Source organism: Pyrenophora tritici-repentis, chromosome 1, assembly GCF_003171515.1.
Source record: "Pyrenophora tritici-repentis strain M4 chromosome 1, whole genome shotgun sequence".
NCBI classification, from domain to species: domain Eukaryota; kingdom Fungi; phylum Ascomycota; class Dothideomycetes; order Pleosporales; family Pleosporaceae; genus Pyrenophora; species Pyrenophora tritici-repentis.
The window spans coordinates 8,683,652-8,707,077 of NC_089390.1; the positions used below are offsets into that span (position 1 = coordinate 8,683,652).

At 51.2% G+C, this 23,426-nt stretch overlaps 11 protein-coding genes across 11 annotated transcripts; 5 read left to right on the plus strand and 6 right to left on the minus strand.

Moving 5' to 3' along the window:
* Window positions 1-22: 22 nt before the first annotated feature.
* On the minus strand, window positions 23-2,018 carry PtrM4_033600 (Qor, NADPH:quinone reductase and related Zn-dependent oxidoreductase; the record flags this gene model as incomplete). Its single annotated transcript, XM_066104052.1, has 4 exons — window positions 23-369; window positions 937-1,136; window positions 1,194-1,817; window positions 1,867-2,018. The coding sequence occupies 4 exons, from the start codon at window positions 2,016-2,018 to the stop codon at window positions 23-25; spliced, it is 1,323 nt and encodes a 440-aa protein (XP_065966254.1).
* A 1,013-nt stretch (window positions 2,019-3,031) lies between these two features.
* PtrM4_033610 (uncharacterized protein) lies at window positions 3,032-3,962 on the minus strand (the record flags this gene model as incomplete). The annotated part of the gene is made up of 5 exons (XM_066104053.1): window positions 3,032-3,045; window positions 3,213-3,348; window positions 3,467-3,634; window positions 3,686-3,844; window positions 3,897-3,962. 5 exons carry the CDS (start codon window positions 3,960-3,962, stop codon window positions 3,032-3,034), a joined length of 543 nt encoding a protein of 180 aa, XP_065966255.1.
* A 664-nt stretch (window positions 3,963-4,626) lies between these two features.
* PtrM4_033620 (Vps51 domain containing protein) lies at window positions 4,627-6,762 on the minus strand (the record flags this gene model as incomplete). Its single annotated transcript, XM_066104054.1, has 3 exons — window positions 4,627-4,981; window positions 5,033-6,254; window positions 6,309-6,762. 3 exons carry the CDS (start codon window positions 6,760-6,762, stop codon window positions 4,627-4,629), a joined length of 2,031 nt encoding a protein of 676 aa, XP_065966256.1.
* A 299-nt stretch (window positions 6,763-7,061) lies between these two features.
* PtrM4_033630 (Trichoplein multi-domain protein) lies at window positions 7,062-8,908 on the minus strand (the record flags this gene model as incomplete). The annotated part of the gene is made up of 2 exons (XM_066104055.1): window positions 7,062-7,995; window positions 8,052-8,908. The coding sequence occupies 2 exons, from the start codon at window positions 8,906-8,908 to the stop codon at window positions 7,062-7,064; spliced, it is 1,791 nt and encodes a 596-aa protein (XP_065966257.1).
* A 236-nt stretch (window positions 8,909-9,144) lies between these two features.
* PtrM4_033640 (mitochondrial import receptor subunit tom-20) lies at window positions 9,145-9,798 on the plus strand (the record flags this gene model as incomplete). The annotated part of the gene is made up of 3 exons (XM_066104056.1): window positions 9,145-9,442; window positions 9,538-9,638; window positions 9,694-9,798. 3 exons carry the CDS (start codon window positions 9,145-9,147, stop codon window positions 9,796-9,798), a joined length of 504 nt encoding a protein of 167 aa, XP_065966258.1.
* Window positions 9,799-10,207: 409 nt separating this feature from the next.
* On the minus strand, window positions 10,208-11,043 carry PtrM4_033650 (GTPase SAR1 and related small G protein; the record flags this gene model as incomplete). The annotated part of the gene is made up of 5 exons (XM_001939186.2): window positions 10,208-10,266; window positions 10,322-10,724; window positions 10,790-10,878; window positions 10,929-10,954; window positions 11,006-11,043. 5 exons carry the CDS (start codon window positions 11,041-11,043, stop codon window positions 10,208-10,210), a joined length of 615 nt encoding a protein of 204 aa, XP_001939221.1.
* Window positions 11,044-11,317: 274 nt separating this feature from the next.
* Window positions 11,318-12,704, plus strand: PtrM4_033660 (Nop53 multi-domain protein; the record flags this gene model as incomplete). Its single annotated transcript, XM_001939187.2, has 3 exons — window positions 11,318-11,451; window positions 11,505-12,437; window positions 12,491-12,704. 3 exons carry the CDS (start codon window positions 11,318-11,320, stop codon window positions 12,702-12,704), a joined length of 1,281 nt encoding a protein of 426 aa, XP_001939222.1.
* A 1,447-nt stretch (window positions 12,705-14,151) lies between these two features.
* On the plus strand, window positions 14,152-15,993 carry PtrM4_033670 (UhpC, Sugar phosphate permease; the record flags this gene model as incomplete). The annotated part of the gene is made up of 3 exons (XM_001939188.2): window positions 14,152-14,509; window positions 14,614-14,734; window positions 14,781-15,993. 3 exons carry the CDS (start codon window positions 14,152-14,154, stop codon window positions 15,991-15,993), a joined length of 1,692 nt encoding a protein of 563 aa, XP_001939223.1.
* A 564-nt stretch (window positions 15,994-16,557) lies between these two features.
* On the plus strand, window positions 16,558-19,866 carry PtrM4_033680 (Phosphoinositide polyphosphatase (Sac family); the record flags this gene model as incomplete). The annotated part of the gene is made up of 1 exon (XM_001939189.1): window positions 16,558-19,866. The coding sequence occupies one exon, from the start codon at window positions 16,558-16,560 to the stop codon at window positions 19,864-19,866; it is 3,309 nt and encodes a 1,102-aa protein (XP_001939224.1).
* A 210-nt stretch (window positions 19,867-20,076) lies between these two features.
* PtrM4_033690 (mitochondrion biogenesis protein (She9)) lies at window positions 20,077-21,527 on the minus strand (the record flags this gene model as incomplete). Its single annotated transcript, XM_001939190.2, has 2 exons — window positions 20,077-21,029; window positions 21,083-21,527. The coding sequence occupies 2 exons, from the start codon at window positions 21,525-21,527 to the stop codon at window positions 20,077-20,079; spliced, it is 1,398 nt and encodes a 465-aa protein (XP_001939225.1).
* A 537-nt stretch (window positions 21,528-22,064) lies between these two features.
* Window positions 22,065-22,928, plus strand: PtrM4_033700 (HAD domain containing protein; the record flags this gene model as incomplete). Its single annotated transcript, XM_001939191.1, has 2 exons — window positions 22,065-22,121; window positions 22,170-22,928. The coding sequence occupies 2 exons, from the start codon at window positions 22,065-22,067 to the stop codon at window positions 22,926-22,928; spliced, it is 816 nt and encodes a 271-aa protein (XP_001939226.1).
* Window positions 22,929-23,426: the final 498 nt, after the last annotated feature.

Here is a 23,426-nt window from a genome sequence, read left to right on the forward strand (position 1 = left end):
GCATTGAGCGTATAAACTTTCTCTAGCCTTTTAGCTCGAAAACATAGTTAATAAGCGATATGAATTTTTCCATGCCAATCGGGTCGGACAAGGACGGCCAGATCCAGGAAAAGGGCTCATGGAGTTTGATATTGTGGTAGTCGGATTCATCGACGCGATCGTGATTGTCTTCCATGATGAATACCTTTCCAGGCCGCCACCTGTTAAGTATAAAGTGAACTTTGGATGTTTCAGTGGTTTTCTTTTTGGCCTTTCGCGAGATGGAGCCGATATGGAGTTTCCCTTTGGTAAAGTCTACCCGTAAGAATTCGTAGGACCGGGGCGCTGGAAGGCGGGCAGAATCTTCGGGACAGTTTGCTCTAGCCCATTCTTTTCATTGTTTAAGCGTTTTAATCGGCTCCTTCTTGCCGGAGACGGGCATTACTGGCAACTGGGGTGGTGCGGTTGGTACTCTGGGGAATGCTCTTTGAAAAGAGCAAGAAGGCTATCAGGAGAAGAAAGGAAATAATGGGTGCTTTTCGATAGGTGATGAAGCTTAGTAAACAATGACCTCAGGTGGGACTCTGATCCATGGTTGAAAGCGTGGACCCTTGTTCTTGGATACTGTATTCATTTGCTTTCTGAGTGCGATTCAGCTCCACAGGTCCCTCAACACCTGCATACTATTCTATTTCCTTTCCTCTTCTTGAAAGTGGGTATGTTTCTGAAGAACTCTGCTTTTTTACTCGCTTTTTAGACAAATTCATGGTTCGATCAGCCTCAACAGGGAAAGCAAGCCACTATTTCTAATCTATCTCACAGCCTTGGCGTACCAAATGGAAGAACCATCGACCGATTACATGATATTGACGAGAGCTCTACCGAGTTTTTCACAATTTCCCTGAATCACAGCCCCCAAAACTCCGACTGCCATCTATGGCGTCAAAATCAACTTACCCGTTGTTTTCCTACTCTGAATGTCCTCCGTAGCCCTTACAATATCGCTTAGAGGGTACACATCATGGATCTTGACATTGAAGCCATCCTTTTCGATGAAACTCCACAGCTCCTTTGCCGCAGACTGGAATTCCTCGCGTGTGGCGATGTAGCCGAAGAGTGTAGGGCGAACGAGCTTGACGTTCTTGGCTGCCAGACGACTACGCAATCTGTCAGTTACTTCTTTCTGCGACAAAAAACAGGGTAAAGACACATACGCAAGGCTGAACCCCTCAACAGGACCAGACGCATTCCCAAAAGACACCATTGACCCCTTCCGTCTCACAACAGCAAGTGAGCTATCAAACGTCGATTTGCCCACTGAATCAAAGACCGCATGCACACCCTCACCACCCGTAATCTCCAGCACCTCCTTTACAAACAAATTCCGATCTTCCTCATGGTATTCCAACAGCACTTCCGCACCATTCGCCTTGGCAAGATTTCTCTTCTCCTCGGTACTAGCCGTTGCAATGACATGCGCTCCAACTGACTTCAGCAACTGACATAGCCACAAGCCTACGCCACCAGCCGCGGCAGTAACCAGGACCCAATCACCTTTCTTCACTTCATGCGCGTCGCGGATCAGGGTCACAGCGGTAAGTGCCTGTAGGATGGATGCAGCTGCCGTTTTGGTGTCAATTGAGTCCGGGATGGGGACGGTGGAGTTTGCAGGGGCAGAAGTATATTCTGCGTAAGCGTGTTGTGCCAAGTATGCTACGCGCGTTCCTGGACTGAGATCGGAAGGTGCGTTCGGGCCTACAGCAGCAATTGTGCCGCTGCCTTCGCGGCCGAGGATATAGGGAAACTTTGGGGGATTGTAGACACCTGAGCGGAAGTACCTGGATGTCTGTTAAGTATGAGCAGTGTAAATGTCGCGGAGAAGCTCACGTGTCAATGTAGTTTATGCCGATGTACTCGTTCTTGACAAGTACCTCGCCTTCCTTTGGCTCGGGCACTGGCACATCCGCGTATTGCAAGACATCTGTTCCGCCGGTCTTCTGAATGAAGACGGCCTTCATAGTCTTAGGAAGAGAGGCCATTGTTCGGAATGTAGGTGGTCGCGGACCGAGCTGCGAGCTGAGGGAAACGAGTCTTGCTGATGCAGTAGTTGATCTAGAGAACAAATGAGCTGGCCGTGCAAGGCGTAAAGCTAGAGTCATGAACCACGAGAGATACCTAGGTAGATTGACAAGTTCAATGTGCAATTACAGGCTTCGGTAGCTTTAAGCTATCGTATGATGATAAATAGACGGTGTTAACTTTATGTCCGAAATTTGCGAGATGTCAAGAGAGCCCCACATCCCCCGCACACGTCATTAACGTCTCAATTCGCGACTTTGGGGTCCGTTCATCACGCCCTGTGATGATACATCATGACCGAATCCAGCTGGGAATGTACATGCTAGCAGAATTGACGTGGAACTTCGCTGATTAAGTGGCACGGCATTGACCGGGTCCAAACCTCGTAGTACGTAGGGCGCGTCAAGACGCTTGTTGATGGGTGTCTGGCCTAACTACTAGCCTAGGTTGGTAATTCCTGCCCTGTTGGTAATATGGGTACTAAGCCGATAATCGGCTCCAGATCCTACAACTAGCCGACTGCTTGCCCTAAGCAGTAAAGACTACAGCCAGGTATTCATATGAAATACAGAGGAGTTGATCACCGCTTGGGTCAATGACAGCGTAAGGCAGGGACCTTGTTATCTTAAGATAGAGAAATGGACTCTCAGGGACTCGAAACACATTGTTAGAATGTAATAGGTGAGATTACATTGAATCAATCATCCGACCAAGCAAGGGAATGTAAAAATTTGATGACTACAAGCACTCTAAGCCCCGTTTCATAACGATCCAAGTCCTCGCGTGTTCTCCAGAATGCCCACGGGCACTGCCATTATGTGCCATAATCCCCACTATATTTGCTAAATTCCCATGGAACGCATCCTGACTCCTACAGATGTAGTGCAGCATGACTCTCAAGAAGTTCTGTTTTTCTCAGTCCGTCAAACCAGCCATGCCCATATCGTCTCCAGCTCTACCCGCTGGCCTCCAATTAGTTCAGAGTGCCTACTCATAGGTGTGTTAGTAACTTCCTTGGCATTGCAAGCACACTGTTCATTGTTGTCTGTGTGGGGGCACTTGCATGGCTCCGATGATGCAGACGGAGTTGGTGGGGCAAGGAGTTTCAGTGTAGTGAGGGAAGTCTAGGGGTAAAGGGATAAGACAAATCTTACGCTTGTGGTAGCTATAATACGCCTCAATATCTTCATCGTTGGTGAGATACTCCTGTGCGTCAGGAAATTCAAATTCTTCGGAGTTTTCGGCAGCGATGTCCTCTGTGACAGTGTGCTCAGCCTCGGCCTTGGGCTTCTACTTGGGGTTGATATTGTTGAGCTTGATGCGATTGGACGGTTTGTTGGGTCCTTCCTCGTCATCGGCATCATCGTCGTCAAGCTTGTATGCTACCTCATCTACGGCAGGGGTAGACGTCTTCATCTTCGGTATCGTTGCCAGAAGCAGTGGACGTAACAGGTGCATCGGGCGAACCAAGGGCTTCAACCCCATTGTCGAGCTCCATTCCTACTTGGCGGTATTGCTCGACCACTGCACCCACAGTAGTCTCGCACTTTGCCGCAATCTCAACCCAGTTGATCGGCTATATTAGTTAGCTATCTGTAGTTTTGACAACAAGAAGGAAACCGAGTACCTGAACACCCGTAGTGTGCTTTATGCAGAGCCACAGAAACTGATAAGCAGATTTTCTGGGAGCATTGTCATTGTCCATGGACTGGTTCAGTCGGCTTAGGCGCTTGACCACTGTAGATACCCGAATATTCAATGCCGCAGCGACGGCGCTATAGTTAACCTTTTGAATGTTAGAATATCATGATTGTGAGTTGGCGATAGGTGGTACATACAGCGGGTTTGCCATCGTTGGTGAGGACAAGATGGAGGAACTGGATATTTTCGTCTATAGTTGGCATCTCAACTGTGCTTTAAGCTGGCTTGCTCTTGTTGTTTGGTTGAATGTGGTCGAGTGTGGTTAAGTGTGGTCCAGTGTGGGTGAGGGTGGTTTAGGGTGGTTAAGTGTGGTCAAGTATAAGAGGCAGTGCGGCTGATGAGCAATTATATATGACCAAGGCAGCAACAGGAAGCGACACGCTAACACATTTAGCGTTATTCTGTGCAGGGTTTAATGGGGTTGTAAGATTAATTCAGTGATGTTGAGGTGAAAGTACGTGCGGGTGGCGAAAAAGGTGAGCACACCTGTGAGCAGACTGCGGTCACTAGTAGGTAATAAGGCACAACGAGTTGCGACCATAGCAAATACAACGAGTTGCGATCATAGCAAACACAACGAGTTGCGATCATAGCAAATACAGCGAATTCCTAGCAGCATTCTCTTTTAATGGTAGAAACTTGAGGAACCTGGACAACGGTTGTGGAGTAGTCCGCCAAGATTCTGCACCCACTAGAGCCATAACATAGAGACCAAGAAGACCAAGACAACAGAACTGTATCAGTGGAGGCCATTGCATGATTTAATTCAGAGGAACGCAATATGTACTCGACGTGTCATATTAGACGAAGCGATGGGAGATGCACCTAGAGTGTTTTCCAAAGCCTGCCAGCATACTTGGCAGTAACCTACGATACTCCTAATCCTACAGCGCCCTGGCCTCCTTCGGTATCGTTTTCCCCAATCCCATTGCCCACCAACTCTGTAAAGTCTAGACCAACGCCTCTCAGCATTTCGGCGTGCTCATGCGCTAGTGTTAAGCACTCGTTCCACACATTGCCCCCCTCCTCAACACTGCTCAACTGTCTCTTCAACAATATGTTGAATTGATCAATGTTCTCCTTGGCCCACTTGACACATGCAGACATTAGTTGTTGTGGGAAGCACTTTTGGAACATGTCGACGGTGTTTTTAATTATGGTGAAGTAGATGTAGGAGATTTGGAAGATATAATCGGGCAGGTTGCCCTCGAAGATGCATTGGCTAGAGCATGTTAGTGACTGTAGAGCAAGGTGGGGGAGATGGAGGACGAACCGTGAGCGGGTCTTGATCAGATTACCTCGAGCTTCGAGATAGGCTTCTCGAGCTCTATCTTCAAAGCCAAGCTGCACTACCCAGCTTGTATGCTGTTTGACAGAGGTAAACCAGTTGTTGTGCTCGACCATGTGCTTGACTAAAACGTTTGCTAGCCTGGCTGCGCGTTCATTGACTTTGTAGGTAACAATAGTCTTGGCCATTTCATTGCTCCTGATGTTCTTTGCTAGGACCTTTAACCGGTCGACTTTCACCACGGCTTCTTCGAAATGCTGGAGGGCGATCTCAATATCCAAATCGTCGAGCTGACTCTCTACCCAGCGGATGTTTCGTTGCTGACCGTCGATATCGACAAAGGTACTGACCTGGTCGTTGTTGATGCCGTCGGAAAGGTTGTCTAGTAACTCTGTCCGGTTCATGAGTGCGGGATCACGAGAGAGTAGATGGCTATAAGAGTCCTGCGTTCGGTCCTTTTCTTGCACATCCGCTTCTTGGGTCTTGCGCAGGTCGTCTTTGGTTTTCCGGAAAGTGGCTACGAAAGCAGCCTTGTCGCCGGTATCCTCCTTCTTGGTGTCGTACGTGTATGTTTCAGAGCCAACGCGGATGATGATGCGTTCCTCTGGAGTCCTGGTTACCTGGGTGTCCTGCAGCGGGAAACATCGCTGGGCGATGAATTCCATGTTCGGTCGGGCGCCGTCGCGCTGTTGGCCGGGAATGTCATTGCGTGCCTTCTTCTCTACGGCGATGAGGAGGTGGTCGTTGAGTAACAGCAGCCTTACTCTTCGCCTTGCCTTGAGGGTGGCCGAGTCGAGCTCGAACCATCTGGTCGACTTCCACACAATGTATCGGCCAGGTATGGGTGGGAGATACTTTTGGGAGCCCTCGACGTCCCTGTACAGCTGCTGCAACTGGCCAGCGCGCAATTGGTTGAGGTCTCCAATGGAGCTTCGGTTGGCTCTCCGGGAGCTTGCAGCGTCGTTGGTGGCACCAGTGGCTGATGCCGTCTGTTCCAGTGTGGTGGTCAGGTCAGACATCAACTGACGCAGGGTCCGCATCTCGCCCTTAAGCTTCTCGGCCTCTTTACTGATCTTGATGAACTGCGTCCGGTTCTGGTACACATTGTGCTGGAGATCCAGGGAGGTGCGGTGTTTCGTCTTGCGCAGCTCATCTTCGTAGCGGTTAATGTCTGCCTCGGAAGCGTCTGCGAGGATGGTGGATACGTCTATGCGCAATCAGTATGCCATTGCTGACATGTTTTGTACAGTGGCCTCCTCACATTGCTCTACTTTGAGGTTGGGATCTCTGAGGGCCCGTGGATCCACCTGCAACAGGCGCGGCCCATTGGAGCTCCCCGGCGGTCGCCCTTCCCTCGTCTGGCTCCGGTCCCTAAACTGCGAGGGCATCTGAGGCAACTGCGGCATGGGTGCGCCATTTCCAGCGAAGTCACTAGGCAGGGCCGTGACCTTTTGCGAGTACCTTCTCTTGACCAGGTCGGCCGTCTTGTCTGGCCTCTGTGGGCGGTTCTGTGGCGGCAGAGGGGCATCCTGTCTCGTCCAAGACCTATTGGACTCTGTTGATGGGCGTCCAGAGCCGGGCAGTGAGGCAGCAGCGACGCCCGCTGGCATGGGCGCACTAATCTGTCGCGGCGCGCTGATGACGGGCGGCGCATTCTTCTTGCTCTTGTCTCCACGCTTCTTGCGCAGGGAGATGCCCTTTTGCTTTTCCGACATGGTGCCTGCACGCTGCACAGAGCAGGCGTGGGTGTGAGGTCAGTGTAGGTGGAGGGTGGAGGGAGGACAGGTAGGGTGCTTCATGCATGCGGGCCGCGGTTCGAGGGCAATGCGCTCGGACCCACTTTGTGTTGAGTCGTGCCTTAACGTGTCTGTGCGCGTGATGCCCATAATCGCGTGCCGCACACCCCACCAATATCGCGACGACGGCAAAGTTGAGGCTGTGCAGCCACGTACAATAACTATTATCGCGAGATTTTCCGGTGTATTGATCTATAGACGTAGCTCTACAACTTTGTCTATCTATATTTTGCCGGAGTATTGACGGCCCGGCCGCGTCGGGTGGTTGTTGGTGGGGGAGCCGGTGCAGCCACCTCAGCCAGAGTGCCACCGCCAGCACCACCCACGCGTCGTTTTTTTGGCTGTTGCTTTGCAGCGGGCTTTGAAGCCTTACGCTTGCCCGATTGGGGTTGTTGTATAGCCTTTGCAGCGTCGCGATCGCGTCGTTTGGCGTCAAGTTCGGCAGCCTTTACAGCCTTGGCTTCATCCCGCACCTTCTTTGCCTCCTCACGCGCCGCCCGCGCTGCCTCTTTGATCTTAAGTTGATAGATCCTGTTGTTCTCCTTTGCCTCTTTCAACTCTATCTTATCAAGTAGCTCTTTCTCCTTCTCCTTCTCCTTCACTAGCTGCCTGAAGCGGGCCTCTCGAAGCTTGCACGGCGACCACCAAACTGCCCCTGAATGGAACGCTTTTCGCTGCTGTAGATCTAGGGGAGGTTCGTGCCGATTGCGGGGCTTCTGGTGAACGTGTAGCGCCGCGCGCAGTGCGTCCTTCTCGTACTCGGCGATCTCTTTGGCAGCCTGGAGGCGGAGGAGTATTTCTGAGAGGTTGTTGGCCGCAATAGAGCTCGGATCGTAGGCCTGATTAATGAGGTTCGTGATAGTAGCTCTACTCACGTTCACTAGTGGCGGCGGTGCTGTTAGTGTTGACTTTCGGAACTTTTTAAGTACTACTTCGGGATCTATAGGAGCTATCCCAGTGGCTTTAAATGCCTTCAACGCGTGCTTCTTAATGAAAGAGGAGTCCCAGGCAGGCTTGAAAAGACGGTAGAAGTCATCCTTCCTCACAGCTAAGAGACCGTGGCTCGCCTGGAGGTAGTGCTGCAAGCTGAGTGAGTACGCGGCTGCCAGAGGTTTGAACATTACCACATCGAGTGGCTGCAGCGTATGGGTACTATGGGGGGTAGTATGAGTAACATAATATTGTGGGCGATCGCATAGTCAATAAACTCCATAGTAACGTGACTCCCATGGCCGTCAAGGATGAGTAAGCGTGTGTGATTGCCGGCCTTCTCCTTCGTATGGCGATCAAACACCTGTTCGAGCCATGCCAGGCCTACCTGATCATTGGTCCACCCTGAGGGACTTGAGGTAACGTAGACTGGATCGTCAATTGCGATATCATCAACCCATCTGGCGTACATGTTGCCCGAAGTAGCTTCGTATATAATCGCGGGCGGTAACGTACTCCCATCAGCACATATAGCAGCGATAACAGTGATCCAATCTCTGTTGCCGTCCTGTATCACTTTCTTAAAGCCCCCAGTCTCATATTTCTGCTTACTAAACACTCTCTTACTCCTCCCCGTCACTCCAATAAGGAATCCCTTCTCATCCATATTATATACATCCTGCGCCCGAATATGGTGCTGAGCCATTTTAGTAGATAGTAGATCAAAGTACGACTCGTACTTGTATACAGAATCAGCCCGGTGGCGATTGCGGTCCAAACCAGTTGACCAACGTGATATAATCGCGTCGGGATGACGGTGAAAGAAGCGCGTCACCCAGCTTTGGGAGGTAGCCCTTCCGGCTATAGCACTAGCAAAGTTCTGGATCATAGTCCTCGTCGGTGGTAAGCCAGCCTCAGTAAGCTCGTCAATGTGCTCTAGAAGCTGTAGCTCCTGGTGTGGGTGAAGGAGTTGCTGATTACGTGATTTGGCTTCATTTGAGCCCCGGATCTGTTGATGGCGTCGCGACAACGTAGAGCGATCAACACCAAAGCGGCGCGCAACCTCAGAGTATGTAAATTTATCTCCGGGATCACGCGATTCAATAGCTTCAATCGCAGCGTTGATACAACTCATGGTTGTGGAGTTATGGGTGGTTGAAGTGGTAAGGGTGGATTGGTGTTGATGTTGCGGGGTGTGCGGCACGCGATTATGGGCATCACGCGCACAGACACGTTACCTCTAGAAGGCGTCGAAAAAGTTGTCGGCCAACACGGCATCACCACCCTCCCCCTCCCTCCATTCCCCCAAGGCGTATCGCTGTGCCTGCCCCCTCCAACGCGCTTCTCACCCGCACGCATCCGACCTGCGTCATGTCCAACTCGTCATTAAAACCATCGACCATTGCCGTCATTAGCGCCGGTACCATCGTCACCGGCCTCCTCGCATATGCCGCCTACTTCGACTACAAGCGGCGAAATGACCCAGGCTTCCGCAAGCAGCTCAAGAAGGAGTCGAAGCGTACAGAGCGACAGGCCAAGGAGGAGGCCGAGGCACAGGGCGCCGAGCAGAAAAAGGCCGTCCGAGAGGCGGTAGAGCGCGCAAACGAAGAGGGCTTCCCCAAGGACCCAGAGGAGGTGGAGGCGTACTTTATGCAGGAGGTGGCGCAGGGTGAGGGAATGGTGCAGAAAGGTATGGCAGCAGCAATGGCAATGGCAGTGGCAATGGTATGGCCGCCGTGGGACTTTGTGCTAATCCTATGCCAGGTGCCGACAACGTCGAGGCCGCCCTATGCTTCTATCGCGCATTGAAGGTCTACCCGAACCCGAGAGAACTCATCAGCATCTACGACAAGACGGTCCCCAAGGTACGCCGTCTGCTCTGCTGCAATTCTGACCCTCCTGTGTGTTGACATCTACTAGCCCGTCCTGGACATCCTCGCCGAGATGATCGCAGTGGATACCTCGATCCCGGTTGGCGGTAGCAAGACGCCCTCTGAGGCCGGCTCCGCAGGCGACCTCGAGTAAATCTTGTTCGACCATAGCACTTCGATGAATTCAGCAAGCTTTCATGGACCCCTCTCCATCTCATGACGGCGCCCTGTAATATTCTTGTACATGTAATCTCGCCATCTCACATCTCGCACCGTCGGCGTTCCGGTTGAGCATGATGTACTTGGCTCGGGTACGTGGTGGCACATGTCGACTTCTAATGCAAACAATCCAACAGCACCCGGCATCTCTTCATTGACGTCATGCCCTGGTGCGCACGGATACGCCCTGGTACTCTACATATTACACGTTTCGACGTTAAGATGCATGCAGCCCATGCCCGAACGCCTTGCTGACAATGACTTCCAGACATGCAAAGCATGCCATGACCACAATATGCTCTAAACAAATAAACAGAAGCCGACTGCTCTACCAGGCCCTCGCTTTAGCATGAGCAGGAGCTGTCCTGTGGTGGCTGGCTGGGGTTGATGTTCACGTCGATCACTGCGCCCAGAGTTAGTGTCATGATCATCCCGACCACGTGTATGCTCCGACCTACTTTGACTCTGCCCTTGTTGTCCCTCTCCCTCCATGCCGGGTAGTGCTTGCGCGATTCGCTTGAATAACGCCTTTACATTGTGCCCGACCTTTGCGCTGGTCTCGATAAACATCAAGTTGTTCTTCTTGGCCTCCTCTTCGCCCTGCGCCGTCGTGACCTCGCGCTTGTCGTTCAAATCCGTCTTGTTTCCCACAAGTACAATGATGACATCGTTGCCGCGCTCGCCTCGTACGTCGTCCACCCACTTTCGCGTGTTTTCGAATGTCTTCTTGTTGGTGATGTCGTATACGACCACGGCTACGCTAGAATCGCGGATATACGAGGGGATCAAAGAGCGGAATCGTTCTTGGCCAGCTGTGTCCCAGAGCTGTAGGCGGACCGTTCGGTCCTCAAGGTACATTGTCTAGGCATGCAAATTAGACGGCTGCACGGACATGTCGCCTTTGAGCGATTGTGCGGTGAGCGTACCTTGCTCAAAAAGTCGATACCAATAGTCGCCTGGTATGTGTTGTCGAATGAATCGTACATGAAGCGGGTAATTAAAGACGTCTTGCCGACTGAAAGACATGTCAGCAGGCGTGCTTTTCACAAAAGTAGATATACATACCGCTTTGCTCGCCCAAGAATACAAGCCTACATGGAGTTAGTGTACGAGCTCCGTCTCCGCCGCGGAGGACACCTCACTTGAACTTTTTGAGCGGGTTCGAGTACGCTTGTGCCATGATGAATGGTGAGGTGGGGGTAACAAATTCGAGTTGTTGTATCTGAGCGGAATAGAAGAGCAAACTGCAGGTTGAGTGTCGTTGTCGGGCGCGATTGTACGAATAGGAGTCTTGGTCGGATCTGGAGGCCTTGCGGTCTACACCGACCACTACCGAGAACGGCAGGGGTCTCCGGTGCACGGACTAGACCCGCTTTCCCTTGAGCGGAATTTTGGATCGAACTTTTTGCGACAACGCGACCCCACAACTCCAAGCACGACAACGACACGACGCCATGTCAGATTCCGGAGCAGCACCGGCGCAGTACAAACAGGCCAGTCGCAAGGGCAAAAAGGCCTGGCGCAAGAATGTCGACGTCACCGAAATCAAGTCTGGCCTTGAAGAAGTGCGCGATCAGATCATCCAAGGGTATGCACGCCTCACTACTGCCATATTCACCCTTGTATATTAACAAGTCATAGTGGTGTAATTGCGGAAAAGACCGCAGACGAACTTTTCTCCGTCGATGTCCTGGGATCTGCTGAGATCCAGAAAGACGTTGCTAAGCGACACAAGCCTCTCAAGGTCGACGAGATCCTCGCCAAGCGCTCTGCCGTTCCCGCCGTCTCCACCAGGAAGCGACTATCCGACATCGCCGATGATGGCAAGAGGAAGAAGGCCAAGATCTCGGGCAAGGAATATGACCGGCTGAGGGCAATTGCGTATGGAGGCGAGCAAGTCAAAAAGGATGTAGTCCAGACTGAGGACGCTGCGTACGATCCATGGGCAGTGCAAGAGGTCAAGGAGGATCCCAGATTCGATCTCTTGGAAAAGAAGAAGCCAAAGGTCGAGCCCAAGACTCTGAAGCACGCACCCATTTCGCAGGCAAAGACAGGAAAGGCGATTCCGTCAGTCCGCAAGCCGACCGGCGTAAAGTCATACAATCCCAACTTCGACGACTGGAAAAACGACCTCCTGCGCCAAGGTGCAAAGGAGCTCGAGGCTGAGAAGAAGCGCTTACAAGAAGCACGTGAAGAGGCCGAGCGCATGGAGCGAGCAGCCGCTGAAACCGAATCAGACTCTGGTGAGGAGAGCGTCTGGGAGAGTGAGTGGGAAGGCTTCAGTGACAGCGAGAACAAGGAGATCAAGAAGAAGAGACCCGAAAGGAAATCTCTATCACAACGCAACAAGATCAAGAGGAGAAAGGAGGCACAACGAAAAGCTACACACGAAGCTAAGATGAAGGCCAAGGAGCAGCAGTTGCAGGAGGTCAAGCGGTTGGCCAAGAGTGTAGAGGAGAAGGAGAAGGCGAGAGCTGAGAAGATCAAGGTCCTAGAGCAGCTGAATGCCGAGCTAGATTCCGAGGACGATGGAGAAGAGATAGAGCTTAGGAAGAAGCAGTTTGGCAAGGCCCCGTAAGTACCTTTCTATGCTCACTGCACGCTTGATTTACTAACACGTCTTTCAGTCTTCCAGAGGCTCCGCTCGAGGTTGTCACAACCGACGAACTCACCGATTCACTACGCCTTGTCAAGCCCCAGGGTAACCTACTCAAGGACCGCTTCAGGAATATGCTACTTCAAGGCAAGGTCGAAGCCAGGAGACAAATCCCATATGGCAAGCAGAAGAAGTACACGGTATCTGAGAAATGGAGTTATAAGGATTGGCAACTGCCTAAATAGATTTACGATACCGATACCATCAGGAGCGCATGAAAACCCGACGGCAGTCCAATACTACTCTTTCGCCGTTGCCTTGTGACATCGATTGTGTTTTTAAACGTTCATACCTCTTTATTCGCTAACAGTCTGCGATGTGTTACAACGACAGAACTAATGTCTAGGGTGATTTATGAGCATTACTCTGCAATCTCCTTACTTGCCATAAACTCTATTTTCCGTTGCCATATGGTGCGTCGTCCACTCTTCAATCCTAAACAAAGACGCGGGTGTCTTAGTAGCTCCAGATCTAGAGTTCGAAGATATCACTATGTATTGATAAATGCAGTATTATCAAGATCATGTGCACAGATAAACAACGAGTAGGTGCTGCTGAGTTCATCACATGGACTGGAACGCATATGTCTGTTGACTACAGAAGATTATTCCGAACACTAACACAACACTATGGTAGAATCATGCATGTGCATGTACGCCAAACCCACATCCTAGATCTCTCATTAACCCTCTAAAGGCCCTTTGCGATGCGCCAATTGCAGCCAGATAGAACAGTCCACCAATCCTCTTAATCGATGCAGTGCCTGCCGTAAGCTCTTACTGCTCTAGACGCTGCCAAAAGCAATACTGGAAACCCGTCCACAAGGTTCTCTGCAGTAAAAAGTCGACATTCACCAATTCCATTAGCCCGCGCAACAAATGCTCGTCCGATTTTACTCCCACCTCAACATCAACCTTGCACAACTCTATGAAGGAGGTCTTTGGAACTTGGATAAGTTAACTACCTGCAAACTGCTCATGGAAAGCTTCCACGTCTGGAACGAGACGAAGCGCAACGGTCTAGGCGAGATGACCGATCCACACATATACTTTCCCTGGGGTATTTTGCAATGAAAGTAAAGGGGCGGGGATGATGTAAAGTATGCATAGAAGGTAAATGAGGGGAACGTTCCGGAAGAGTGGAATCTTGCTTGTGTATCTAAGGGGTAATCCGTAGAACGAGGGATTGGTTTTGAGCGTGAGTAAGATACGAATATTTGCGTGGTCTTGTATCGTCATAGAAATATGCAAACCTGGCGTGAACGTGGTATTTGCAAAGATTGACTTGGCTTGTTTAACTAGTCGTATGCATGCAGCGGGACTCTTCTTCACAATAGTGCTTCAGGCGTGACAGAATTAGATAGGGGTTAACATGTATCAATCTTGATCGGACATGCAGGCACGGGTGTGGGGTAGTAGCAACGCACGGTCATCAACGCGTCATCCCAATGATTCCTCACGAGCACCGGCACCGCCGGGGCACCCAGCAAGTTGGAAGATCCCTCTCACCTAAGCGGGTTCGCGAATCTTTTCCGTAAGCTATCAAGGCGGTCAGCCAGAGGCTCATCTCAGATGTGACAATACCCTCTTTTCCCTCCATGCGGTCTCACAATCGATTGAACGAATCCACGCAATGCCCTCCTCGTCCCGTCGCGGAACGCACCAAGTAGCTTCGCCCGGTACCGATGATAGCTCCCAGAAATTCACGCCGTCGCCGCGCTCGTCGCACGAGTCTGGTGGCCTGTCTGTAAGGCACGAGTCGAACTCGTTCGAACTGCGCACTATTCCTCCACGCGACGAGCCCCCTTCGAAAGAAGAGCCGACCGAAGATGAGGGCTTACTCCATAGCACACGGCGCGCCTCAATCGACTCGGTTCAGAGTTATGAGTTGTATACGCCAGATGAGGATCGGACGGTACTTAGAAAGCTTGATCGTCGGCTCGTAGCCTTCATGGCCTTATTATACATGTTGAGCTTTTTGGATCGGTCGAGTGAGTAGTTTCTGCACTTGGAAGGCTTCGAGGACGAGATGTACGTCAGATATGCATTGTGGGATGGGGACAGTGTACCACACGTATGCTAATTGAAAAACTAGATATTGGCAATGCTCGTATAGCCGGTCTTGCAGATGATTTGAACCTCACGTCTAACCAGTACGAATGGCTGCTGTGGGCCTTTTATATCACATACATTCTGTTTGAGTGGATGACCCTGATGTACGTTTCCACATCTATGACACGGAGCGTTGCTAAGCGTTATTAGGTATCGCGTAGTGCCGCCGCATATCTATATTTCCATGTGCATCCTCTCCTGGGGCATCATAGCGTCGCTTCAAGCGTTGGTGAACTCCTTCAGCTTTCTTGTTGTACTGCGTGCTCTTTTGGGTGTCAGCGAAGCGGCATTTTCATCCGGCCTGCCCTTCTACCTATCATTCTTCTTCCGTCGACACGAGCTCGCCTTCAGGATTGGGCTCTTCGTAAGCGCCAGTCCGATATCAGCATCGTTTGCTGGAGCTTTAGCCTGGCTCATCACTAAACTCGGCGAGCATAGCTCACTAAGACCTTGGAGATTACTTTTTCTGCTCGAAGGCTTCCCATCTGTACTGGTCGCCGTCTGGGCATGGGACTTTGTGCCAGACGGTCCGGGTCTGGCCAAGTGGCTGAGCCCGCGACAGCGCGAGGTTGCGGTAATGCGACTGAGATCAGAAAAGGAGGCCGAGGACTCAGATCTAGAAGATGAGAAGTACGAAGGCGGGCAAAAAAGAAAACGCGTCAATTTCCTCGAAGTGTTGCAAACACTCAAGGACCCGAAATGCTATCTGACAGCGTTCATGTTTTTCTCATGCAACGTCGCGTTCAGCTCCATGCCCGTATTCTTACCTACGGTCATTCGAGACATGGGCTGGACGTCCATCACAGCACAAGGCTTGACGGCACCTCCGTATTTGTTCGCGTTTGTTGTCGTCTTGACAACAGCATATTTCTCAGATCGTCTGCAGTCGCGCTCAACTTTCATCATCTTCCACTCACTTCTCGCGACATTGGGATACGGTACCATTGCTGTTTCCGGCTATCTCAAGTCCAACTACACCACGATCCGCTACATGGCACTCTACCCCGCTGCCGCAGGCTTCTTCAGCGCCGTCACAATTATCATCACGTGGATGCTGAATAACCAAGAAAGCGAGAGCAAGAAAGGCGGTGGCATGATCATATTAAATATCATCGGACAGTGTGGACCGTTGGTCGGTACGAGCGTCTTTCCTGACGAGGACGGGCCGTATTATGTCAAAGGCATGAGCATATGTGCTGGGTTTATGCTGCTTGTCGGAGTGTTGGCTGCGGTGCTGAGATGGGCGTTTATCAGGGAAAATAGGAAGCTGATGAGTGGTCGAAGTGCAGAGTATGCGGGTGTACCGTTAGATGAGGGTGGAAGCATGAGGAGAGGGAGGAAGAAGTTTACTTATACGTTATAGATAGGTAAATGCTGATAGCAGAATCTATTACCTACAGCCTTGCGCCTATTCGCATCGACCAGGTATCATTGCCCGTATTGAAATGATTGGGTTGAAGGCTGATCCGCACGCTCTACTCTGTGCATGTCAGCAGAAGGACGCATATCCTATTGCAATGGAGCAGAGCGGCACCTATCGGAAAATATACTGACCAAATGATTTGGGCAACGTATGTTATGATCGCCTATGTGCTAGCAACACGGTCGAAATTCTTCACGTGGACCGATAACTAGGCGCATCCATATATTGACGTGCGCCAAGCCCACTATCTGGAACCTTACATTGGAAACGACACCGCCTTTACTACACCACAGCTCTCGCAGCTCGCATAATTAAGCGCCGATCCCTGCACGGCCTTCTCATTAGGCTTGATAGTGTATGGGAACCTTTGAAAAGCCGTCCAGCGTAGAATCTCGAGTCAGCTGCGCGCACCATCACGCTATCCCACAACGCGCCCGTGACTACGTGCCAACTTTGTCCCTTTCTCACTCGTTCGCACACATCGTCATCTATTGATCGCCCATCATGGAGAAGTCCAAAGCGAGATTAGACTCGCCAGAAAGAGCCAGTTCTGTAGCATCCAGAGGAACAATATCACACGACAGCAGCCAAGAAAAGCTTGACGACATGGAAAAGGCATCAACTGCTGTCGGAAGCCCGCAAAGCTCACCACTTGAACATGACAACAACTTTAAGCCCGAAGCTGATCTGGAAAAACTACCCGGCCATGGCAAGCCCCGACGAGAATCTGCTTCGACCAAATTCGGCGGAGAAGAGGAGAACCCCAACGTTAATGTATCCTTCCACAGACCTTCGACGCCCTCGACAGTCCATAAAATCAAGGGAGCAACATATCAAAACGTCGGGGAAAACGGTATCAAGAGGATGCACAAGTTCTCACTTTACGAAACCAGTACCCGCTTCTATCTCATTGGTGCCGATATTACCGATAGGCAGTTTCGTGTCTTGAAAATCGATCGGACAGCTGCTCCTGGGCACTTGAGCATATTTGAAGATGATATAGTATACAGCCGTCGAGAGATGCATCAGCTTTTGGACACAATCTCCGATGGCAACAGGGCTACCGGAGGCATGAAACTCAAATGTAGTACATGGGGTTTACTTGGCTTCATCCGGTTCACAGAAGCTTATTATATGCTCTTGATTTCCAAGAGATCGCAAGTCGCCATGCTTGGTGGCCACTACGTCTATCAAGTCGACGGTACCGAAATGGTGCCTTTGACGACTGGTTCAACGTCGAGATATCAAAAGGATAGGAACCCGGAAGAAGCGAGGTTTCTGTCGATTCTGAACAACATGGACCTCACAAGATCATTCTACTTCAGCTACTCTTACAACATAACGAGGAGTTTGCAGCAAAACATCATCCATCAACGGGCGGCGATGAACGAAGGCATCTCCAACCCCGACCGTGACTATCAGGACATGTTTGTCTGGAACCACCATCTTTTGAACCCTGCACGAGATGCTCTGAGGAATGTATATGATTGGTGTCATCCAGTCATCCATGGCTATGTTGAGCAGTCTTCACTTGATGTCTTCGGTCGCCGTGTGTATCTTACCATCATTGCCCGACGTTCAAGATTCTTCGCTGGTGCGCGATTTCTGAAGCGAGGTACGAACGATCTTGGCTATGTCGCCAACGATGTTGAGACTGAGCAAATCGTCTCTGAGCAAACTACGACTTCATTCCATGCTCCGGGACCACGGCTGTACGCAAATCCCACTTATACATCCTATGTGCAGCACCGCGGAAGCATACCGTTGTATTGGACACAAGACAATACAGGTGTGACGCCAAAGCCAGATATCGACCTCAACCTCATCGATCCATTCTACAGCGCTGCTGCGTTACACTTCGATAATCTGTTCGAACGATATGGTGCCCCGGTCTACGTACTCAATCTGATCAAAGCTCGAGAGCGTACACCGAGAGAGTCTAAGTTGTTGATGGCGTACAAGCACGGTATTGACTACCTCAACCAGTCCTTGCCTAAAGACAAGAAAATCATATACGAGGCATTCGACATGTCCAGGGCATCTAAGACTAGAGGCCAGGATGTCATTGGCTCGCTGGAAAGCATTGCCGAAAAGGTCTTGCGAAAGACGGGATTTTTCCGGAATGGTGATGATGAGTTTGATTCTCCGCAAGTGCAGAACGGAGTTGCGCGCACCAACTGCATTGACTGCTTGGACCGGACCAACGCTGCTCAATTCGTGATTGGGAAACGGGCGCTGGGCAGACAACTACAGGCACTTGGAGTTATTTCGGGGAATACTGTAGAATACGATTCCGACTGTGTGGAGCTGTTCACTCAGATGTTCCATGGCCATGGCGATACCATCGCCATTCAGTATGGTGGCTCGCACCTGGTCAATACTATGGCTACATACCGAAAGATCAATCAGTGGCAGAGTAGCTCACGCGATATGATGGAAAGCTTCAAGCGCTATTACCATAACTCTTTCCTCGACTCGCAGCGTCAAGAAGCCTACAACTTGTTTTTGGGAAACTACGTCTATTCGCACGGCCAACCGATGCTTTGGGATCTCTCTACTGACTACTATCTCCATCATCAGGTCCCACAGTCTTTTCTCGGGCGAAGCCGACGAGATTATATTAATTGGTATACGGCCTCCCATCTCCAGCAACGTACATTACCGCCCTCTATCACGCCAGCTCGCTCAATGCAAGAATCAGCGTTTGACTTTGTAAGCTTCCGCGATGACTATTGGCTTGAATATTACCGACCGCTAGCGATTTCTTCTTACCTCAAGATTTTCGCCTTCAGGTTGGCAAAACCAAGGCCAGGACGTGACAGGGACGGAACATTGCCAGCCCGCAAAGATAACATGTCCCCGTTTGTGCCCCGTAAGAAGCAGCAGGAGTACGATGCGCAGGCAAGGGACGGAAAGAAAGCGCCTCGGAAGGGTGTCACTATCATTGACCCGTCGAGTGAGACTGATTCCAGGGCCAGACGGAGGGATCCACATCTCAACATGCATCACGTCCCCCACACAAACTCGCCAGTCCGACACTCGATTCTCAGAGACCCTCACTTTGAAACCCATGGCCCACCTTCCATGGCATCGACGTACCAATCCATGAACAACTCAGGCTCCATATCAACTGGATTATCATCAACCCTCCGACCGGGTTTCAAGCCCGCTGATAAGGCCCTAGTCCACCAATGGACGCTGACACAATTCTACGAAAACAGCATGAACCCATCTGTATCGCTAAACGAAGAACACGAATACTCGCGCTACATTGAACACCCGCTCAACCTGCCCCTCGTCGTCAGCAGCGAAATGCCAAGTGCAGACGACCCCAGCGCAATGGAATTCTACGACTACCTCTCCATGACCGAAGGCAGCATACCCGCTCCCAAGGACTTTGACGAAGACGGCATTCAAATCACCCTTGGCGACTTCCCCCGCCACGACAACACAGACGCCGCATCCGTCCGCTCCTTCAATCGCCCCATGACGTCGCAGTCGGTCAGCACCCCCTTTTCCCACGCGCCTTCTTATCCGTACCCCCAGTCTTACGGCTTCCATCCTCACGCTTACAATAATGTGCTGCCGCCGCCGCCGCAACCGCAGTCTACAGGCAACAAGTTCCAGACGCCAGAAGAGGATATCGAGGAGTTTGAGGAGTTTCTGCGGGTCAAGGAGAATCCGCTGGATGTCGAGGAGGAGGATACGGCGAAGAAACGGTATAAGGCTTACCGGCAGTGGTTGAGAGGTAAGAGCTTCTTCAAACAGAGTAAGGTCGATCCGGAGTGGCAGAATCAGTTACCTGTGAGATGAGGAGAAGGGGAAGTGGCAGAGGCGTTTTTGGGTGCACCGAGTTTCGTTTTAATCATGTTTCGTCTGCAAACGGGTATTCATGGGCGATGGGATGTTAACGAAGAATTGATCGTCTCACTAATACATTTCTACTCTTTGTGAGTAAAATTATCTACGTCTTATTTATACACATGTACTACTCGTACAACCATGAAGGTGCCGCAGTGAGATTTAATTTGGTCTCAACATGGAGATGATGGTGGCCGCAATGACGGCTCCTGCCGCCGCGCCCTGGAGAATGGCAGTCGTGTAATCTATCCTCCGCATCGAAATGACACGCTCGCTGACAATATCTTGAGCTATAAAAGTCGCCTTTTCCTGCCATGTCGCAAACTTCCTATGGGGCTCGCGCGAAGGAGCCGCTTCTTTCTCGACGGCGATGCGCTCTTCAGGTGTCATGGCAGCTTCTTCTTGGTTCAGAAGTTCGGGTTCAGACGTTGCTGACTCGGGCGCTGGGTCAACGAAGGTCTCGGTGATTGGTTCCGGGATGATTTCGGGCTCTACCGGGTCTGTAGCTAGGGTCTCGGCCGTTGGCGATTCTTCCACAGCTTCTTCCACGATAGCAGATGGGGTAGGGGCTGCTGTGGGGGCTTGCTCGATGACAGTGTCGATCGGCACTGAGGCAGGCGCTATTGCGGCAACTGGAGCGGTTACAGAGGCAGCATCCATGGCTACCTTCTGTTGCGTTTCTAACACGGTCTTGATTTCCCTTACCATCCTCTTTCTCCTCCAGGGCTCCAGGATTGCCAAGCTAAGCAATAGCAAGAAGATATTGACGCCCATGAGGCCAAACGTGACCCACGTGCTGTTCCTGCGTATAGTGTCGCTCCAGATTTGCTCCTCGTGATACTGTGCACGCTCTCTTTTCTCTAGCTGTGCCCTCGCATCTTCCAAAGCGTTTTCGGCATTCGCGACGGCGTCTTTGGCCTCGCGGACTGCTTGGTCGTTGATGTGCTCGGAGCGGATCAGGGCCATGTAGCGTTCTAGGTCGCCATTGGACCATGAGTGCTTGCGTTCGAGAAGGGCGACGACTTCTTTTTGGGATGTAGCTTGATGGGCGAGGGCGGTGTCAAGGGCTTGTTTTGCGGAGTCGATGGCCAAGCGACGGGCTTTTACCAGCTTTTCTGGGGGGGAGTTAGATGTGGCAGCTGGAGGTTGTTAGATCACAGACGCATACCTTGCTCCTTAATCTCTCTCCGTAGTGCTTCGACGCCAGAATAGTCTGTTCCCGTATATGTGTTAACCTTTTGTGTGACGACTGCAAGCTTTGGCAGAAGGTCGTCCATGGCATCAGAGAAGCGTTTGGAGAGACTCCATCGCTGTCTCTCGCGGTGAGACGGTAATTGCTCATCAGGAACGCGGGCTATAGTATCTACGGCTTCGTCTCTAGGTGGTGATGCCGCTGGGGGTTCTGGTGGGGGAGGTTCCGGGGCTTGGACAGGCGGTGGATCTTTCAATGCCGCCTCAGCATTCTCGGCAGCTCTCTTGATTGCTTTCTGATCCTCAAGCAACGCATCGAGTCTCCTTTGCAAGCGCTCCTGATCTTCTGGAGATGGAGAGCTTCCGGATAATTTGGTTGGTGGTTGTGGTATAGGCTTGGACTCTGATGCGGGCGGTGGCATTGCAATGGGATCCGAGGGTTTTGACGGCCGGTCTTCTTCTCTCCATCTTGCAGAGCTGCTGAAAGCACGTCGCGACCATGTTCGTGCCTCATGGGCGCTCAATCGCACCCCTCCATGCCAGCGAGATGCCTCGGAAGTTGTGCGAGACTGACACGAGCATACCGACGACGCGGTGCGGAAAAAACCGCCAAAAGACGACGATGGCGACACTACCTTGTTAGCGGTAAGCGAGCGTGAAGCATGCTGAAGCAGTGGCCTCATTCTTGCCTCTTCCCTTACATTAAGAAGGCGATGACGGATGACGAATGACGAAAAAGCGCCAACTGCGGACCCCCGAGCCAGCGGTGCATCGAGGACTGACATGCCCTGTGCGCGTGGGGTGCGGCAACCACAATCACTGGCCCTGTTGATTGCCGGGATTCCGTTTAAGGGTTTACCTAGTGCCCCTCCAGTTTTCTGGTTTTAGATATTGCTTGTTATCTGTCTTTTGCTCTGTCAGTTCCATAGACCTTCAATTGCTTGTTTGATCATTTCAAGATGGGTTCCGTACAAATTGACTTGGCCGAGTTGCCTGCCATGAAGAGCAACCCCAAGGTAACACGACAATTTCAACCATGTAATCCATATTAACCATATGAATAGTTCATCTTCTTCACCGACTTCGATGGCACCATCACGCTCCAAGACTCCAATGACTTTATGACCGACAACATTGGTTACGGGCAAGAAAAGCGCCGCGCCGGCAACATCGCCTGTCTTAACGATCAAATCTCATTCCGCGATTCCTTCCGCGACATGATGGACAGCGTCACGAAGCCCTACGACCAATGCATCCAATACCTGGTCGACAACATCAAGCTGGACCCTGGCTTCAAGAGCTTCTTCGAATGGTCCCTGGAGAACAACATCCCGGTCGTGGTCCTGAGCTCAGGCATGGAACCCGTCATCAAGGCACTACTGGAGAAGCTAGTAGGCCCTGATGCAAGTAAGATGCAGGTGCTGGGTAACTACGTAGGGCCGAGGGAGGGGAAGAACATCAACGAAGAAGGTGGCTGGCAGATTCTGTTCAAGCATCCAGACTCCGGCTTCGGCCACGACAAGTCGGTCGAACTACGAAAGTACTCTAACTTGCCGGAAGACGTTCGACCGACCATGTTTTACGCCGGCGACGGTGTTTCAGACCTTTCGGCCGCTCGGGAAACAGACTTGCTCTTTGCAAAGAAGGGCCACGACCTCATCAGCTACTGCGCAAGGGAAGACGTACCCTTTACAGTTTTTGAGGATTGGTCCAACATCCTGGCCAAATGCAAGAGCATCGTAGAGGGCAAGACTACCGTAAAGGCCGCTGCCAAGGAAGGCTACGAGGCGTACAAGAGCGGAGCTGCCGGCATCGAGGTCTAGACGAAGAAATAGATACGGTTTCAGAGATGAGATTAGGGAGATCCTTTCTGACATCGTACATCGCTTAGGCTGTCATGCAGCTGACGCAATATACGAACGACTTCGTATTTTGAGTTTTGCGGCCCGTGTGTTTTCTGGTAAGGCTTCGCGGCTCACAGAATACGATCGTGTCCGTACTCTCAAGATGGCTCATTGGGTACCGCGTAAATTCAGGCAGCTCGCGGCCTTGACTTTGACAGTTGTTATCCCACAGATGGGCTGTAGACAGGTGCGACTTTTTACAAGGGATTGCACTAGAGGGAAACTGTGGACATATACAGATCATAGACACACTTACAAGATAACTAGACTAGAAAATGATAACCTGTATCAATAAGATGTAATAACTATCGTACAATGCCGCAATTACATACCGATATACCAATGGCGACAAACCGTGCTTTTCGGGGGGTATCTCTCGCAAAACCAAACCGAAACCAGATCCATGTTACACACACA